Here is an 18,499-nt window from a genome sequence, read left to right on the forward strand (position 1 = left end):
GTTGCATCAGGCAAGACCAATAAAGCACAGAAAAGTATTTGAATCGAATAGAAATGTGTGTTTGACCTAGATCTGATGCTGACGCGGTGCCCTAATGCCGTTGTGTGTGTGGGGTGTGTGGGATAACTGTGGTGTCTTAATGCCGTTGTGTGTGTGGGAGATAACTGCGGTGTCCTAATGCCGTTGTGTGTGTGGGGTGTGTGGGATAACTGTGGTTTACTAATGCCGTTGTGTGTGGGATAACTGCGGTGTCTTAATGCCGTTGTGTGTGTGGGATAACTGCGGTGTCCTAATGCTGTTGTGTGTGTGGGATAACCACGGCCAGCGTTCGACAAAGCTTTGAAAATGCAGATATGTGTTTGAGAGAAACTCATGCTGGTGCAGGAATCCCCGCCTGTGGACAGACTGGCTGAGCGACTCTTTCCAGGCGGGGGACCCAGATGTGTTCGGTTTCCTCTCTCTCCCTCAGGAGACTACAAGGTGTCGGTCAAGTTCAACGAGGAGCAGATTCCCGACAGCCCCTTCCTGGTGCCCGTGACCCTGCCCTCGGAGGACGCCCGCCGCCTCACAGTCGCCAGCCTTCAGGTGAGGCGTCAGGAAAGGCTTGTGCGGTGTGACTCCACCCACAGTGTGGCTCCTCCCACAGTGTGACTCCACCCACAGCACGGCCCTGCCCACAATGTGGCTCCACCCACAGCACGGCCCTGCCCACAGTGTGGCTCCACCCACAGCATGGCCCTGCCCACAGTGTGACTCCACCCACAGCATGGCCCTGCCCACAGTGTGACTCCACCCACAGCACGGCCCTGCCCACAATGTGGCTCCTCCCACAGCACGGCCCTGCCCACAGTGTGACTCCACCCACAGCATGGCCCTGCCCACAGTGTGACTCCACCCACAGCACGGCCCTGCCCACAATGTGGCTCCTCCCACAGCACGGCCCTGCCCACAGTGTGACTCCACCCACAGCATGGCCCTGCCCACAGTGTGACTCCACCCACAGCATGGCCCTGCCCACAGTGTGACTCCACCCACAGCACGGCCCTGCCCACAATGTGGCTCCTCCCACAGCACGGCCCTGCCCACAGTGTGACTCCACCCACAGCATGGCCCTGCCCACAGTGTGACTCCACCCACAGCATGGCCCTGCCCACAGTGTGACTCCACCCACAGCATGGCCCTGCCCACAGTGTGACTCCACCCACAGCAGGGCCCTGCCCACAATGTGGCTCCTCCCGCAGCACGGCCCTGCCCACAATGTGGCTCCACCCACAGCACGGCCCTGTCCACAGTGTGGCCCTGCCCACAGTGTGGCTCCACCCACAGCACGGCCCTGCCCCCAATGTGGCTCCTCCCACAGCACGACCCTGCCCACAGTGTGGCTCCTCCCACAGCACGGCCCTGCCCACACTGTGGCTCCTCCCACAGTGTGGCTCCTCCCACAGCACAGCCCTGCCCACAGTGTGGCTCCTCCCACAGCACAGCCCTGCCCACAGTGTGGCTCCTCCCACAGTACGGCCCTGCCCACAATGTGGCTCCTCCCACAGCACGGCCCTGCCCACACTGTGGCTCCTCCCACAGTGTGGCTCCTCCCACAGCACAGCCCTGCCCACAGTGTGGCTCCTCCCACAGCACAGCCCTGCCCACAGTGTGGCTCCACCCACAGCACGGCCCTGCCCACAATGTGGCTCCTCCCACAGCACGACCCTGCCCACAGTGTGGCTCCTCCCACAGCACGGCCCTGCCCACACTGTGGCTCCTCCCACAGTGTGGCTCCTCCCACAGTGTGGCTCCTCCCACAGCACAGCCCTGCCCACAGTGTGGCTCCTCCCACAGCACAGCCCTGCCCACAGTGTGGCTCCTCCCACAGTACGGCCCTGCCCACAGTGTGGCTCCTCCCACAGCACGGCCCTGCCCACAGTGTGGCTCCTCCCATAGCACGGCCCTGCCCACAGTGTGGCTCCTCCCACAGCACGGCCCTGCCCACAGTGTGGCTCCTCCCACAGCACGGCCCTGCCCACAGTGTGGCTCCTCCCACAGCACGGCCCTGCCCACAGTGTGGCTCCTCCCACAGGACGGCCCTGCCCACAGTGTGGCTCTGCCCACAATGTGGCTCCTCCCACAGTATGGCTCTTCCCACAGTGTGGCTCCACCCACAGCACGGCCCTGCCCACAGTGTGGCTCCACCCACAGCACGGCCCTGCCCACAGTGTGTGGCTCCTCCCACAGTACGGCTCTGCCCACAGTGTGGCTCCTCCCACAGCACGGTCCTGCCCACAGTGTGGCTCCTCCCACAGTGTGACTCCACCCACAGCACGGCCCTGCCCACAGCGTGGCTCCGCCCACAGCACAGCGGGCCCTGGCCCTCGCAGGCCGGGCGGGTCAGGACTCGTGGACGCGTGTCTCATCCTAAAGGCTCCCGTCCCGAAACCGCGGCTCTTGGACAGATGGGGACGGAGGAAAGCCAGGCTGCCCCTGCGTTTGGGGAAATAGGCAGTTAAAGGGTGGGGGGGGGGTTTCTGAGATCTTTGCGTGGTCAGTCTGGAGATGGCCTTGTAAACAATCCTTCATTTAATCCCAAACTAATGAGATTTTTGGCCCATTACATTTACATTACATTATAATCACTTAGCTGATGCTCTTACTTAGCATGACTTCCAAAAGTAGTGAACAGCGGCATTAGTCTCGGGCAAACGAAAGTGCTGAATCACAGAGGCGGCACGGAAGGCCCATTTATAATCAATCAATAATGAAGTTAGCTGAACAAACCAACCATTATTATTATTTTAAAAACCCACTGCACAGCTAATGCATCTGTATATAGCCATAGCATTAGCATTATGACACTACTAACCCAAAACAATTACAAAATTCAAAGGCTGCAGTGAAGCTATGGTGGATTCTGGACAGGTGGTTACTTTAGTCTGTAATAGATCCTGCTGTTCTGACTGCAGTGGAAAGCTGGGTGGCGCCAGGACAGATAGGAAACATGACTGGGAAGTGCACGCATGCACTTATCTTATCTTCAGATAAGAGGAGGAAAATCCAGGTTCAGAAAGTAAAACTCCTCCCCAGTATTTTCTTCCAGTCATCAGGATTTGCTAATTAGCACAACTCTTCAGGAGGTAGATCTAATCAGTGAAATCAGCTGGTTGAGTTCACGGGTGGAAGAAACACATGGCAGGACTTTTACTCTCTGACCCCTGGGGGCGCACTTTGGAGGGGAAGGGGCGGGGTTTGTCACTGAGCTGTTATTCCCAGTAGGAGCTGGACCTGAAGGTAAACCACTGACCTCCGGGGCGGAGTTTGGAGGAGAAGGGGCGGGGTTTGGAGGGGAAGGGGTGGAGTTTGAGCTGTTGTCACTGATCTGTTATTCCCTGTAGGAGTCCTGCCTGAAGGTGAACCAGCCGGCCTCCTTCTCAGTGAGTCTGAACGGTGCCAGAGGCACCATAGATGCTAAAGTCCGCAGCCCCTCGGGAGCCCTGGAGGACTGCTGTGTCACCCAGATCGATGAGGGTGAGTGGGACAAGGTGGGGTAGGGTCTTCTGGGCGTAAAGTAACTTGGTAATTAATACAACAGAGGAAGAATGCTCTCTTTGATGCAATTTGATTTTATTGTTGATAGGTAACCAACCAAATTGGTGCATTGTTGTTCTGGTACATTTCCTGGTTAGCTTGAACCTCAAACATGCACCTACAGGTCTAATGCTTTTGTGAAAAGTACATTTTGCTTTGCAGTCGCACTTAAATGAAGACTGTATTTTCAGGGCTAGAGTAGGCCTGGAGTAAGATTAGAGTAGGCCGGGAGTAGTCCTGGAGTAGGACTGGGGTAGGGCTGGAGTAGGCCTGGAGTAGGCCTGGAGTAAGGATGGAGTAGGCCTGGAGTACGATTAGAGTAGGCCGGGAGTAGTCCTGGAGTAGGCCTGGAGTAAGGATGGAGTAGGCCTGGAGTACGATTAGAGTAGGCCGGGAGTAGGCCTGGAGTGAGGATGGAGTAGGGCTGCAGTAGACGATCTCAGTCGTGTACCCGCTCAGGCCAGGGCTCTAGACGATGTTTCCCTCCCTTTTCCAGACAAGCACTCGGTGCGCTTCCTCCCGCGGGAGAACGGAGTCCACGCCGTCGACGTGAAGTTTAACGGCTCCCACGTCCCGGGCAGCCCCTTCAAGATCCGCGTGGGCGACGCCAGCCAGGCTGGGGACCCGGGCTTGGTGTCCGCCTATGGGGCGGGGCTCGAGGGCGGTACTACAGGTGTGTTATTTTTAGGATATGTTCCGTTACCCAGGGTGTTATGTCGGTGCACTGTTTCCCAAAATGTGTCTGCTGGTTTTCGTTCTAACCACAATGGCAATCCCAGAATTTTAGCAAGCTGTTAATTTCTTAATCTTGTTTTTAGAACTTATCGACTCAATTTTTCCTTAAGTTCATTAAAACAAAGCAGACGTGGCTCAATATCATTTTGCTTTGTCTTTGAATCCTTAACTATTTGGTAGATTATTTTCATAGCCACGTGTCCATACGTTCACCATTTATAAGCCTGCTGATTCACCTTGGTCTAATTTGATCAGTTAAAATCCCGTTGCCTATTTTAGATAATTGTTTGCGATACAGCACAATAAGCACAATGTGAACAATGGACTTGGTCTTCATGGCATACATATCTTTATCTGACATAATGTGGCTTAAGCGGGTAAATAATCCCTCTAAACATGAAAGACACCTAATTAAGGAAAGTGCTGCTGTGGTTGGAATGAAAACCAGCACATACAGAGGCCCCCCTGGACCGAGCGTGGGAACCACCATGTTATTGTCCATGGCCTTTAAGCCCTGCTGGGTGTGTCTTTGCTTGGGGAGCAGCCACGTTCCTGCCCTGCGGGGAGCAGGCACATTTCCCCCCTGGGGGGGCAGCTCTAACCCCAGTGTTCTCGTCTCAGGCTCTCCCTGCGAGTTCACCATAAACACCGGCTCAGCTGGGCGTGGCACCCTGGCTGTGACCATCGACGGCCCCTCCAAGGTGAAGATGGACTGCCAGGAGTGTCCGGAGGGCTACAGGGTCACCTACACCCCCATGGCCCCCGGGAACTACCTGATCTCCATTAAATACGGGGGGCCCTACCACATCGCGGGGAGCCCTTTCAAGGCCAAGGTCACTGGTGAGGGTCGTAAAGGGGCTGAGTTTGGAGAGGCCTGTAGGTAGAGCTCTGCTGGATCAAAGACAGGGTGGCAGTGTAGTATAATGGGTAAGGAGTTTGTCTTGTAACCTAAAGGTCACTGCCGTTGTACCCTTGAGCAAGGTACATAGCCGGCATTACTTCAGTATATATCCAGCTGTATAATTGGATACAATGTAAATGCTATGTAAAATGTTGTGTAAGTCACTCTGGATAAGAGTGTCTGCTAAATGCCTGTAATGACACTTTGACTGGGTGGAACAGTGGCTGCAATATACCCGCTTATCTCCAATACACCTGTACACTGCACTACCCAGCCATTCACAACCAAGTGTTTAATAATGACACTAATGGCTGTCCAAAGGTAAATTTAAGGTTCCTTTATCTTCTTGCATTTCGGAACTGCTGGTAATCCGTGTGTTAATGCATCATCAGCCACCTGCCCATTTGCGCTTTCAGGTTCCCGATTGGTCAGCAGCCTGAGCACGCATGAGACTACCTCAGTGCTGGTGGATGCCGTCTCGCGCAGTACCGCCGCGCGCCAGCAGGGGTCAGCGTGGCCATCCTCCGATGCCAGCTGTGCTGTGGCCAAGGGGTTGGGCCTGTCAAAGGCCTCCACAGGCCAAAAGAACAGCTTCAGTGTCGACTGTAGCAAAGCGGGTAATGTACAACAGGGGGCGCCTGAGATCCCTTAAACTGAACCTGCACAGTATGGATGGCCAGCGACCAGGGCCAGATCATCTAACCACAGTGTTCTTTGCTGTTGTCTTGGAGTATCAGGTTTAAGCAAGCATATCATGTTTTTTTTTTTTTTTTTTTTTTTCCTCAAGTCCTTGCATTATTGTGGATTTTACAGTTCCCAATGAGATAAAAGCTGTGGGTTTTTAGTTAACCTCACACAGTGGTCCAGATCATTCATAGATATTCGAAAACCCTGGCAGGCCCACTGACTGTATGAGTGGGGTTCATCTATATCAGTGGTCTCCAGCCCTGGTCCTGGAGAGCTACAGGGTCTGCTGGTTTTCATAGTGATCTGCACTTCATGAATCAATTAGAGCAGTTGATTACACGGTTAACTCAACTTACCTGGTGTCTTGGGTCTCAACTGGGTGCTGATATTAAGGTGAAAACAAAAACCAGCAGACCCTGTAGCTCTCCAGGACCAGGGTTGGAGGCCACTGATCTATATGATTGTGCATGAGAATCTCAGTAGTGTCCTTCCAGACCGAATGACTGACTGCGTCCTCCCCGCCCCCTGTTCCTGCTTTCAGGGCGTGGCATGCTGCTGGTGGGCGTGGAGGGCCCCTCTGTGCCCTGCGAGGAGGTGGTGATCAGACACCTGGGGAGTCGTCTGTACAACGTGACGTACCAGCTGGTGCAGAAGGGCGAATACACGCTGGTGGTGAAGTGGGGTGACGACCACATCCCCGGGAGCCCCTTCCACATCACCGTGTGACCTCCCCCCCCCAGGGGAGCCCCTTCCACCCCACCGTGTGACCCTGCACACGGGAGCCCCACACCCCTCTCTCTTTCCTTTTCCCCTTCCCTCCTTATCTCACCCTTCCTTTCATTTCACTCACCAGAGAGAGAGAGAGAGGAGGTGCATTTTCACTGAATATCTGCTGCACTGTCTAGAACTACTTGGTTTCCTCAACGTTTTTCAAATTGTTTTGAAGAGGAGAAGACTGTTAAAACCACTTTATTTAGGCCAAAGGGACTCACTAACACGCTAATGTAGATTTTGCTGGTTATGGCCTGCTAGGGCATGGCTCAGTTTCTCCCTAGCATTAGAAAAGCATGTCGAATTTTAACGTGTGTGTGTTCAGCGCATCTGAAAGGTTGTTTCACACTGATATTCCGTTACCAGAGCTATAACAGGAGAGCGAGGTGGGACAAGTATGCACTTTCTCAGATCAAACTGTGATTTTTAGCTAAAGGTTCAAGTTGCGAATGTCACTGACCATGAGAAAAAGTTTCTAAAAATACAAGTTTATTTCCTGCACTTCTCATCTCTGTTAAAATTCAATAGATGAATGAGGAAGGGACAATTATCGGCTAACTGGTGAATTGTAGCAATTAACAGAAGAAAACTTATCATAAAATTGGACATCACATTAGGGTGAGATTTGTTTGTGAACTACGATGGGTTTAATTTAAGCATGGTAAGGTTATTAGAATTCTGATTTTGCAGGAAGTCACCACCCCTTCTTTTTATGTCCTTTTAATGTAACTGTTTAATAACTGTCAAAATAAAAGCAAAAATGTATGTTTTATGAGATGGGTTCTTAAACTGCTAAGCCATTGGAGTATGTTGATGCACAATAAACCTGTCTAAATGTATACCATTTGCGGCTTGAAATGTTTTTTTTTTTCTTCCTTTTTTATACACTTTTCCTTGTGCTGTAATTCAAGGTCCATATTTGTACAGTGCTTATGAAGGAAAATGGGGGAAATGGATTTTGGCTCCTTGTGTGCAGTTGGTCACCATATGGACAGTGGAAGCCTGGTCCTGTTCTGAGATACTTTATGAATACAGGCTCAGATTTTCAGACTTGCATTGCTGGCTGCTTCCTCAACAGAAAAATTATGATGTCATCAAACATGGAACCAGTATTTTGTAGCAGAAAGTCGCCTTTGGAAGCTACAGTTTACCCATTTGTCATTATTCTGGTCTAAAATTGAAACTGAACGAACAATTTATTTGATTCAAAAATGGCATGCAATCTTTCCAATCTAAAGGGACGTGCAGAATTTGAATGTATAACTATGGGGCGTGTATTGCTCTTCTGGTATGGATCATTTCATTGTGGTAATAAATATACATTTCCCACCACGTTACAGTAATGCGAACGCAGAAATCAACTCTTGGTAATGAGACCGAAAAACTGGCACATTAAAAATGAAGCACGTTAGAAAAATGAAGCATATTAAAATAATGAGTTAGCGATGGGGGTGTGAGTGTGTTGGCCTAGTATAACAGAATGGGCAACAAATGAATCATTCGAGGACATTTCTATACTGTAGACATTTCCACGGTGAATAAAGACGCCAATAAATCTGTTAAATATTTATTGATTGCAGATTTTCAATTGTAGTTTCAGGTGGAGGTGGTTAAATCTGACGGTCATAGTCCACATTCGATGAATTCAATGACTTTGCATGTGGAGCGGCTGGAGTCATGAAATACGTACCTTTGACCAAAACAAGAAGCTAACGCCCACTCTCATTGCTACGCTCTGAATCATTCCATACGTTTTTTAAAAAAATGCTATTTTCCCATATTCGGTGAAGGCCAGCTTTACCGCACGCCGTAACCTGCAGGCGGCGCAGACCGGATCAATCTGTGTTTGCTCTCCGCTCCAATGGCTCGTTCTGCTCTGCAGCCACGCCCTGGGATTTGTTTTTAGTCACGTGGTTGCTGTTAAATTAGAGAAGTAACAAATTTTAAAATCAAACAAAGATATCAAACGTTACTTTATTTCAAAATTGGCCATTTACGTGATTAAATGAAAGCTCCATACTCGCAGGAACTTCCGTGCTCCCTTTGAAGCTTCATATCAACCGGAACGTTTCCCTCCTTGCTTGGACGGTAAGTGAAAAACTAAGACGCGTACTTGCGCGTTAGCTAGTCTACGTAACTTACTTACAGTTACAGTTAGCTGCTAGCTAACTACAAAACAGAAAGGGGTTGGTCCAAAAATAGGGATTTTATCAGCTCAATGTAGTTTGCCAAGTAGCTGAACCGCCAAAATCCCCGAGGCCCATTTTAAAGACTTGGTAGTCATTTCTAACTAAAGGTAAGTGAAAATTGCTAACGTTGGTCTAGCTAGCTTAACTAACCGTTTCATTTGGATTTGGATCCGCTAATGTTAGCTAAACTAACTTCTTCGATACAATATCATACTAGTTATGATGCTACCGTTAGCTAGTTTAGATTACTGCTAGCAAATATCAACCTGATGTTAATTCATAGCTAAATGGCTACCGTCATTAAGTTCTAAAGCTAGCCAGCGAGCTCTGTGGCTTAATGACGGTAGACTAGCTACTTATCGATAGCTGCGAATTAACATCCGGTTGATATTTGTTGGCAATAATATAGCTAACGATAGCATCACAACTGTAGTATGATATTGTACCGAATAAGTTAGTTTAGGTAGATAACATTAGCATTAGTATTGCATTGGATCTATCCACAGCCAACGTAGCTGGCTAGTCTAACGCTATTCTGTAGATTTCATTGTGTTAGCAAGCTAGACCAATTTAGCAGTAGTCCAGTTTTCTAAGCTAACTTACTAGCTAGCCAAAATAACGAAAGTTAGCTTAGCCTACTAACCTAGATCGGTGCTCACTACAGCATTGACTAATTCAGATTTTAGCATTTTATTAGTTAATCACTAGCGCTGAACAAGTTGATTTGGAAGCTCAGTTAGTTTAGTGAGTCACCCTGCTGTTGAACCTGTAACGTTAACATAAAAAGCAGTGTTCTTTTTTAATCGGCCAGTTTACAAATGCCAAGTTGGCGCGCTACTCTAGCCAACATCAATCTATCCAAGTTATACTACGCCGTCGCTTCCTGCTCTTGGAACTGTATGGAACTGTACTTCCCTAGGGTTTTCAACACGCTTGTCCCTCGTTACGGTTATACACTTTGTTGTACGTCGCTCTGGATATGAGCGTCTGACAAATGCCTGTAATGTAATTTTAGCTAGAGCTAGCGAAAGCTGGTTTGGCAGGTAGTCTAGCTAGAATCAGATATTATCATCCTATCTTCATTTTGTGTGATCTTATCGTAAACAATAGATTTAGTCTAGTTAGCATGTCCGTTCAGCTGTATCAATAAGTGTTTTAGTTAATGCTCTGCCTCTGGAAAGTTTTCGCTCAGCTCATTTTCGTTGCTAGTGTTGATGTTAACCAAACCAACAACTTCTGCGCTAACGTCAGCTAATTTATGTCTTGAAATCAATGTACTCTCCGTTAACTGGAGTTAGAAGAAAGGGACCGCCGCGCTAACCCGTCTCTTTCCCTGTTCGTTTTGTAGATCCGCTTAGCTGCAACCATGGCAGCCCTGAGTAGCAAGTCAGCTCAAGAAATCAGCGATTTACTGGACGACTATGGCATTAAACACGGCCCTATTGTCGGTGAGTCTTTGACGCCCTTCTCACGGTGTGTGTGTGTGTGTGTGTGTGTGCTTGTGAGAGAGAGAAACGACCAGGAAGTGGATATATTAATAACGGATTACTTAATTTGCCCACCCCCTGAGAAAGTTAAGCCACTAGGCTCAAGTGGCCACAGCACATATTTCTTAATGTATTTTTGCGAGTTAAGAGGCTCCTCCAGCTCCAGAATCATTAATCTTAAATAAGAAGTTGTGTAAAGTGTTACCAGGTTGAGAACTGAAGTAACATAAACGTCATACTGCATGTAGATGGCAATACTGTAGCTGAAGTGCCCTATATAGCCGCGTTTCCACCAAAATTACCCGGAACTTTCAGTCCCAGGAACTACTTTACCAGGAACTAAAAGGTTCCTTCAGCCAATGGTTGTCTGCGTTTCCACCGGGGTCTAAAGTACCGCGAAGATTAGGCAAATTAGCCCACTGACGTTGTCGTCGGTCCATCTGTTATATGATTTCTTCTGTAACCCCATACTACCACCGAAGTAGCCTACGTTATTTTCTAATAACCGGGACAGCCCGGAGGGGTTTATTCCACTTATATACAACGGGTTACCAACAATGACTATATATGGTTACTTTTGTATTTATTGATTTTCATATATCCTCTCAAACACATTCATTAACAGCAGAAAACATGCACACGTTGTAAACAATTTGCTGTTTCATTACTTTCTCGTCCTCAATTCCATATAGGCTAATCGCAAAATGACAAGAATAGAACGAAAACTCGGACTTGCGTGAAAATGTAAATTAGTAGTGGTACAGCCACCGTTTGCTTTCCTTCGAAGTTACTGCTAGCCGAGCAGCGAAGTGTGCCCTCCAGATGCGAACCATGCACCATAAATGAGTCCATAGTCTTCCTGGTCTTTTCGTGGAATTGAAAAAATGGCACTAAAATTGAGTAAAATTACGGCAGTCTGAAAAAGCTAAAGGGAAGATTACTAGAATTAACCTGTTATTTTACCCGGATAAAAAGTGCGGAAGGTAATTTCCAGTTTGCTTGTACTGTATCACCAATTTAAATTATGCAGAACTACCGCATACCTCACATAACTGTATCAAACGTTTTGAGTCAATTACAACGGGCTAACAAAGAAAATCCGGAAGAAAATATTCAGCAACCGAATTAATTCGTTTGAATGTTTTGGTAGCCTACGTAATATGCTGTCCCAGCACGAATGCTTAGCATTTTATAAAACGAATACTAAAGCAAGAAAAGAACAGAAGAGCACACCTTATAATTCCAAGACGTTGACAGGCTATAACCAAAAGTAGGCTACTGCGCCGCATAACATACAAGTTTGATTTGAAGTTATTATGAAAATAAATTGGTTTGCCGCTGCATATTTTCAAACATGGCGGGTAATGGCGGAAAATAAATACAACACAAATGCTACGAGTACTCGACCAATCAGAAAAGTTCAGCGCTGCAAGCTCCACCCAAAAGGTTCCTGTACTTTCGGAAAGTACTACCCCCCGAGCAGGAACGTTTTGGGGGGTAAAACAAAGCCCCCAGAACTAAATTTAGACCCTAGTTCCTGCGGTGGAAACGCACTGAGTTCCTCAAAAGGTTCCTAGTTCCGGGGTATAGTTCCTGCGGTGGAAACGCGGCTTATGTTAATTGGTTGTTCTTGATGCACAGTGTAATTTAATTCTGGAGTTTAGGAAAAGCAAGCTCTCCACAGTGGATGAACTGGGAGGAGAGTTTTAAATGAACGGACTCTATGCACAGTATAATCTTGGTGCTGAAATCCTAAGAGTTACTGATTGACTGGTCAGCCAAGCAGGGTGTGACATGGGGACAGGCAAAATTTATTATCATGAATGCTGTGAACACTGAAGTAGCAAAAGCAGTTCCTCCTCCTTTAAGCTCCTTATTTTGCAGTACATGGATTCTGGGGATGGACGGCGATATCTGGATCATATCTGCATCAGGCAATAATAGCGTCAAACAAACATCTGTATGGGCTGCCCAGCTGCCAGCTGTGCATTAAAATGCATGTTTTAAATTTGTCAGCAGACTGACAAATTCATTCACTCTTCTTAAAGCAGTTTAAATTGAATTGAGCTGGGTGGTCATAACAGCCTATAGACAGGCTGCTATAATATTGCGTATTATTGTGTTGTATCTTTTGCCAAGTCAATGTTCTAATAAAATCTAGCTTAGCACTTGTTTGATTATTGGTAATTCATTTCTAGAGTTAATTTATAACTGCAAAGTGAGAGCCTGTTAAAAAAATTATAAGGCTGTGGTAGTCCCAAGTAAACATTTCAAAAAAAATATTCTAATTACAATTGGGGCGTTTAACTTCACTTTCAGAGAAGGCTGTTTTGGGAGTAATAATGTTGTATGTTATGCGCATATAAATCCATTTATGCTGTTTTGCTCCTTCCACTGTGAGCTTATATTGACAATCTTGTCATTTGTGTTGAGAGCACCGTGTCTCTTTCTGTGCAGATTCCACCCGTGGCCTTTATGAGAAGAAGCTGAAGGCGGCCATGGCTGCGGACACTCCGGCGAAGCCATTATCTGAGAAGACCTACTACAGAGAGGAGGGTGAGTCAGAGAGCCCTGCACTGCACACGCTCCACACCTGCACTGCACTGCACACGCTCCACACCTGCACTGCACTGCACACGCTCTACAACTGCACTGCACATGCTCCACACCTGCACTGCACAAGCTCTACAACTGCACTGCACTGCACACGCTCTACACATGCACTGCACTGCACATGCTCCACACCTGCACTGCACTGCACACGCTCTACAACTGCACTGCACACACTCCACACCTGTACTGCACTGCACACGCTCTACACATGCACTGCACACGTTCTTCACCTGCACTGCACACGCTCTACACCTGCACTGCAAACGCTCTACACCTGCACTGCACTGCATACGCTCTACACCTGCGCTGCACATGCTCTTCACCTGCACTGTAAATGGACTGCATTTATATAGCGCTTTTATCCAAAGCGCTTTACAATTGATGTATCTCATTCACCAGAGCAGTTAGGGGTTAGGTGTCTTGCTCAGGGACACTTCGACACGCCCAGGGCAGGGTTAGAACCGGCAACCCTCCGACTGCCAGACAACCGCTCTTACCTCCTGAGCTATGTCGCCCTGTCTAGAACTGTCTAGAACTGCTTGGTTTCCTCAATGTTTTTCAAATTATTTTGAAGAGGAGAGACCGTTAAAACCACTTTATGAGAAGAAGCTGAAGGCAGCCATGGCTGCGGACAGTCCGGCAAAGCCATTATCTGATAAGACCTACTACAGAGAGGAGGGTGAGTCAGAGAGCCCTGCACTGCACACGCTCTACACCTGCACTGCACACACTCCACACCTGCACTGCACTGCACTGCACTCGCTCTACAACTGCACTGCACACGCTCCACACCTGCACTGCACTGCACTCGCTCTACAACTGCACTGCACACGCTCCACACCTGCACTGCACTGCACACGCTCTACAACTGCACTGCACACGCTCCACACCTGCACTGCACTGCACACGCTCTACAACTGCACTGCACACGCTCCACACCTGCACTGCACTGCACACGCTCTAAACCTGCACTGCACACACTCCACACCTGCACTGCACACGCTCTTCACCTGCACTGCACTGCACACGCTCTACAACTGCACTGCACACGCTCCACACCTGCACTACACTGCACACACTCTAAACCTGCACTGCACTGCACACACTCCACACCTGCACTGCACTGCACACGCGCTAAACCTGCACTGCACTGCACACACTCCACACCTGCACTGCACTGCACACGCGCTAAACCTGCACTGCACACACTCCACACCTGCACTGCACTGCACACACTCCACACCTGCACTGCACACGCTCCACACCTGCACTGCACTGCACACGCTCCACACCTGCACTGCACTGCACTGCACACGCTCCACACCTGCACTGCACTGCACACGTGCTAAACCTGCACTGCACACACTCCACACCTGCACTGCACAAGCTCTACAACTGCACTGCACTGCACACGCTCTACACCTGCACTGCACTGCACACGCGCTAAACCTGCACTGCACACACTCCACACCTGCACTGCACTGCACACACTCTAAACCTGAACTGCACACACTCCATACCTGCACTGCACACGCTCTTCACCTGCACTGCACTGCACACGCTCTGCACATGCACGGCACACACTCTAAACCTGCACTGCACATGCTCTTTACCTGCACTGCACACGTTCTACTCCTGCACTGCACACGCTCCACACGTGCACTGCACTGCACACATTCTTCACCTGCACTGCACACGCTCCATACCTGCACTGCACACGCTCTTCACCTGCACTGCACTGCACACGCTCTACACATGCACTGCACTGCACACGCTCCACATGTGCACTGCACTGCACACACTCTAAACCTGCACTGCACACGTTCTTCACCTGCACTGCACATGCTCCATACCTGCACTGCACACGCTCTTCACCTGCACTGCACTGCATACGTTCTTCACCTGCACTGCACTGCACACGTTCTACACCTGCACTGCACACGCTCTTCACCTGCGGACACACCTGCAAAGCCATTATCTGATAAGACTTACTACAGAAATGAGGGTGAGTCAGAGGCACTGCACTGCACACTCACGTCACCTGCACTATGTGACCAAAAGTATGTGGACGCCTGACGTCCAACGTCTAATCAAAAATTATGGGAATTAATATGGAGTTGATCCACCTTTTGCTGCTATAACAACCTCCATTCTTCTAGAAAGGCTGTACACTAGGTGCTGGAGCATTGCTGCTGGGATTTGTTTCCGTTCAGCCAGAAGAGCATGAGTTTGGCCGTGCAGTCATTGGGCGATTAGGCCTGGCTTGCAGTTGGCTTTCTAATTTATCCCCAAGGTGTTGGATGGGGTTGAGGTCAGGGCTCTGTGCAGGCCAGTCAAGTTCTTCCACACTGATCTCGTCAACCATTTCTGTATGAATCTCACTGTGTGCCTGGGGGCATTGTCATGCTGAAACAGGAAAGGGCCTTCCCCAAACTGTTGCCACAAAGTTGGAAACACAGAATCATCTAGACTGTCTAGATTTACCTTCACTGGAACTAAGGGGCCTAGCCCAAACCATGAAAAACAGCCCCAGACCAAGGATTGTCCACGTACTTTTGGTCATATCGTGTATGTGAAGGGATACCTAGACAACTTGGGTAATCATTTTATGCAGACATTAGTCAATTCTGAAACTCATTGACAATATGAAATTAATTTTGTATACTTTTTTCTTTTCTTCTGTTTTCCTAGAGGAGGAAATAACTTATGTTCATCGTCGTGTCCCAGTAAGTATCGTATTGTCGTGTCCTTTGCTGTGTTTTGTCTCAAGGGGGGCGGTTAATTATGCGGGTGATGTCACTTGTCTGACGAGGGGTTAATTGTGCGGTTGATGATGTCATAGCGGACCCCACAATGGCAGTGTCCCTCATGCCTGTGTTTTCTCTGTCCTGTTTCAGCTGAGAAGCGAGTTGGTTATGGATAGGTACGTACCTCCTGCTTTTCATTTGTACCCACAGTGTGGATTTAACGTTGTGCTAAGGGTGTGCTAACCTTGTGTGAACATTGCGCTAACGTTGCGCTGCTTTTCTTTGTGCCAGTGGGAGGTCCTATTATACAAGCGCAGCTAACTACAGGGAGCCTGAAGATGAAAGTGGAGATCAGTAAGTGCTGTCTGTACGATCTGTGTTTTCACTCTCTGTGGGGGGGGGGGGAGGGATACACCCATGAGAGAGTGCTTGGTTGGACAAAGCCAGAATTGGTAAATTGCCTCTAGTTCAGTGGTCTCCAACCCTGGTCCTGGAGAGCTACAGGGTCTGCTGGTTTTTGTTTTTACCATAAAATCAACACCCAGTTGAGACCCAAGACACCATGGTGAGTTGAGTTAACTGTGTAATCAACTGCTCTAATTGATTCATGAAGTGCAGATCACTATGAAAACCAGCAGACCCTGTAGCTCTCCAGGACCAGGGTTGGAGACCCTGATCCAGAGTGCACAGCATTCTGATTTTACACAGTACAGCTGGGTGCTTACTTGTTACAGGTTTATATGAGTGTATACAGTTGCATGTTTTCACATGTTCGTGTTTACATGAACTATTTGTGCAGCCGGACTTTCATTTCACAAGGGCCGTTCAGGTTAAGTACCACTCTCAAGAGAATAACAACAGTGTCCCATTTGGGATTTGAACCTGCAACCATCTGGTTGCCTCCCCTCGATGTCCTCACTGCATTTCCACCGCACCTGAATGTTGTGCCTGTAGTCAGAGTTTGTGTTCATACCTCTCCCCGCCCCCCAGGCCCAGCGTGTACCGGTCCGAGGCGTCCCAGCGGTACGTCTCGCAGTCCGAGGCGTCCCGCCGCTACGTCTCGCAGTCCCAGCCGCCGCTCACGAGGTCCGCCCTCGCTGCCGCGCCCCAGAAGGGGAGCGGCTCTCGCTCCGGCCGCCTCATCCCGCTCTGGCTGCAGTTCCTGGTCTTCCTGGTGGTGGCGGCGTTCCTGTATTACGTCTTCACCAGTATGGAGGCCCCCGAGAACAACCCCTTCAAAGGAGTCGAATGAGCGCTTTTTATTTTTGCTTTTATTTTTTTGCCCCCCCTGGCATTCTTGTTTCTTTGATATGTTTTTAAACAAGTTTTTATACTCGGAACATTCAAAGCACTCTTTCCCCCATGGCAGCCGGTGTTGCAATGAGTCGATAAGTCCTTTCCATTGTAAAGTTTTTAACTGCCGTAAGACGGTCAGTCTGACTGCGCAGCGCCTGTACAGGATTTTAATGGGTGTGCTGAAACATGAATTTTAAGGCCGCTGTGTATGAATTATATTTTGATATTTTATTACAACTGACATTGTTCACTTTATTTTTAAGTGATGGGATTGGGTGATCGCAGCGCAACGCTGGCGGTGTTTTGGAATGCTAACTCTACGCGGTAGATAACATCACGTGCTTATCGGCCGCTAGCTCTCAGGCACTTTCTGATGTCACTGTCAGTGTCCGAGGCTTTTAAAAAAAAATCTAAACCCCATCCTGTCATGGACCTGGATCTGTCTCTCGTTAATGTCGAGAAGGTGTTGACCCGGGGCCTCTTGTCTCCCAAACTGATCCAGGAACAGTGGCTCTCTGGGCCCCAGATTACCCCCCCCCCCCCCCCCCCTTCCCACAGCTTCTTAAGGTTGTGCCTTAGCCTTTAGGCTGCTTTGTCTTAAAAAACGGATGGGCAGCCATCGTCTATGTTCTTAGTATGGCGCCGTTTGTCTTTGGTAGTAATGTATTATGCTTGAGCGTTATCCTGGATTATATATGTTTTTTTTCCATTTTGTATGCATATGTCCTTTTTGTTTCTCTGGGTGCAGGTAGTTTTCTGCGAATTCTCTGTTTCAGCATTAGATTTACATCTTTACATCTTTGCTGTAATGACACCTTAGGGTTTTTGTCCCAGAATTCCACAGCCGTTTTTTACAGTAACTGTAATAAATGCTATATAAATACTATATAAATGCAGTCCATTACAGTGCTTTGTGGTCAGTTCCCATCCAGACCTGGGTACTTTCACCGCTAAAATTCCCACAGATGACTGACAACTTAAAAGAAACATCTATATTTAGTCGGATTGTTTTCAAATTTTTCCCGGTATCCAAAGTGTTAAAGTACTTCAACACACGTTACCCTTGGTCTGCAGCGATCTAACCATGTTGCTTGTTATTTTGCAGAAAGGAGAATAAATTCACCTGGCTAAATTAGAGGCCAAAATGGGGTCAATGATATTGGTTTTATTTTCATGTTTTTCTCTGTGTCGCACTGCTCACTACTCTCTGCTGTATATGTAACGTCTCTGAATATGAATGCTTTGCTTTTCAGATGTATTCATGTTGACGCATTGGGTGATAATCCTGAATTTTCTTTTATAGAAAGCATTTGACAGGAAAAAAAAACAAAAACAAACATTTTGTGGTGCTGATTGTGATATGTATTTCACCCGAATAAATTCTGATTAAATTTTACTCCTAGAATTCCTCTTCCTGAACGTCGGCCTAAAGACTCTGGGATGCTCTTTAGATGCGGCCTGGCTTTGGCTTAAGAATGGTTTGTGTGCGAGTGACTC

At 48.3% G+C, this 18,499-nt stretch overlaps 2 protein-coding genes across 5 annotated transcripts in view; both read left to right on the forward strand.

Moving 5' to 3' along the window:
* Positions 1 to 7,514, forward strand: part of LOC118208373 (filamin-A-like) — a 49,424-nt gene extending 41,910 nt beyond the window's left edge. Inside the window, 6 exon segments of the mRNA XM_035382981.1 lie at positions 470 to 585; positions 3,384 to 3,516; positions 4,073 to 4,249; positions 4,933 to 5,151; positions 5,629 to 5,829; positions 6,441 to 7,514. Coding sequence (XP_035238872.1) covers positions 470 to 585; positions 3,384 to 3,516; positions 4,073 to 4,249; positions 4,933 to 5,151; positions 5,629 to 5,829; positions 6,441 to 6,625 — 1,031 coding nt within the window. The 3' untranslated portion in view covers positions 6,626 to 7,514.
* Positions 7,515 to 8,568: 1,054 nt separating this feature from the next.
* On the forward strand, positions 8,569 to 18,398 carry emd (emerin (Emery-Dreifuss muscular dystrophy)). 4 transcript variants are annotated; one of them, XM_035381674.1, is made up of 8 exons: positions 8,569 to 8,758; positions 10,208 to 10,307; positions 12,804 to 12,902; positions 13,534 to 13,638; positions 15,651 to 15,685; positions 15,857 to 15,882; positions 15,998 to 16,060; positions 16,697 to 18,398. In XM_035381674.1, the coding sequence occupies exons 2-8, from the start codon at positions 10,226 to 10,228 to the stop codon at positions 16,956 to 16,958; spliced, it is 672 nt and encodes a 223-aa protein (XP_035237565.1). In that variant the 5' UTR covers positions 8,569 to 8,758; positions 10,208 to 10,225; the 3' UTR covers positions 16,959 to 18,398. The 4 variants fall into 4 exon arrangements, with proteins under 4 accessions (XP_035237565.1, XP_035237568.1, XP_035237566.1 ...); XM_035381675.1 differs by lacking the exon at positions 8,569 to 8,758 and adding an exon at positions 8,806 to 8,966; XM_035381676.1 differs by lacking the exon at positions 8,569 to 8,758 and adding an exon at positions 9,681 to 9,822.
* The last annotated feature ends 101 nt before the right edge of the window (positions 18,399 to 18,499 follow it).

Source organism: Anguilla anguilla, chromosome 11, assembly GCF_013347855.1.
Source record: "Anguilla anguilla isolate fAngAng1 chromosome 11, fAngAng1.pri, whole genome shotgun sequence".
Lineage (NCBI taxonomy): Eukaryota > Metazoa > Chordata > Actinopteri > Anguilliformes > Anguillidae > Anguilla > Anguilla anguilla.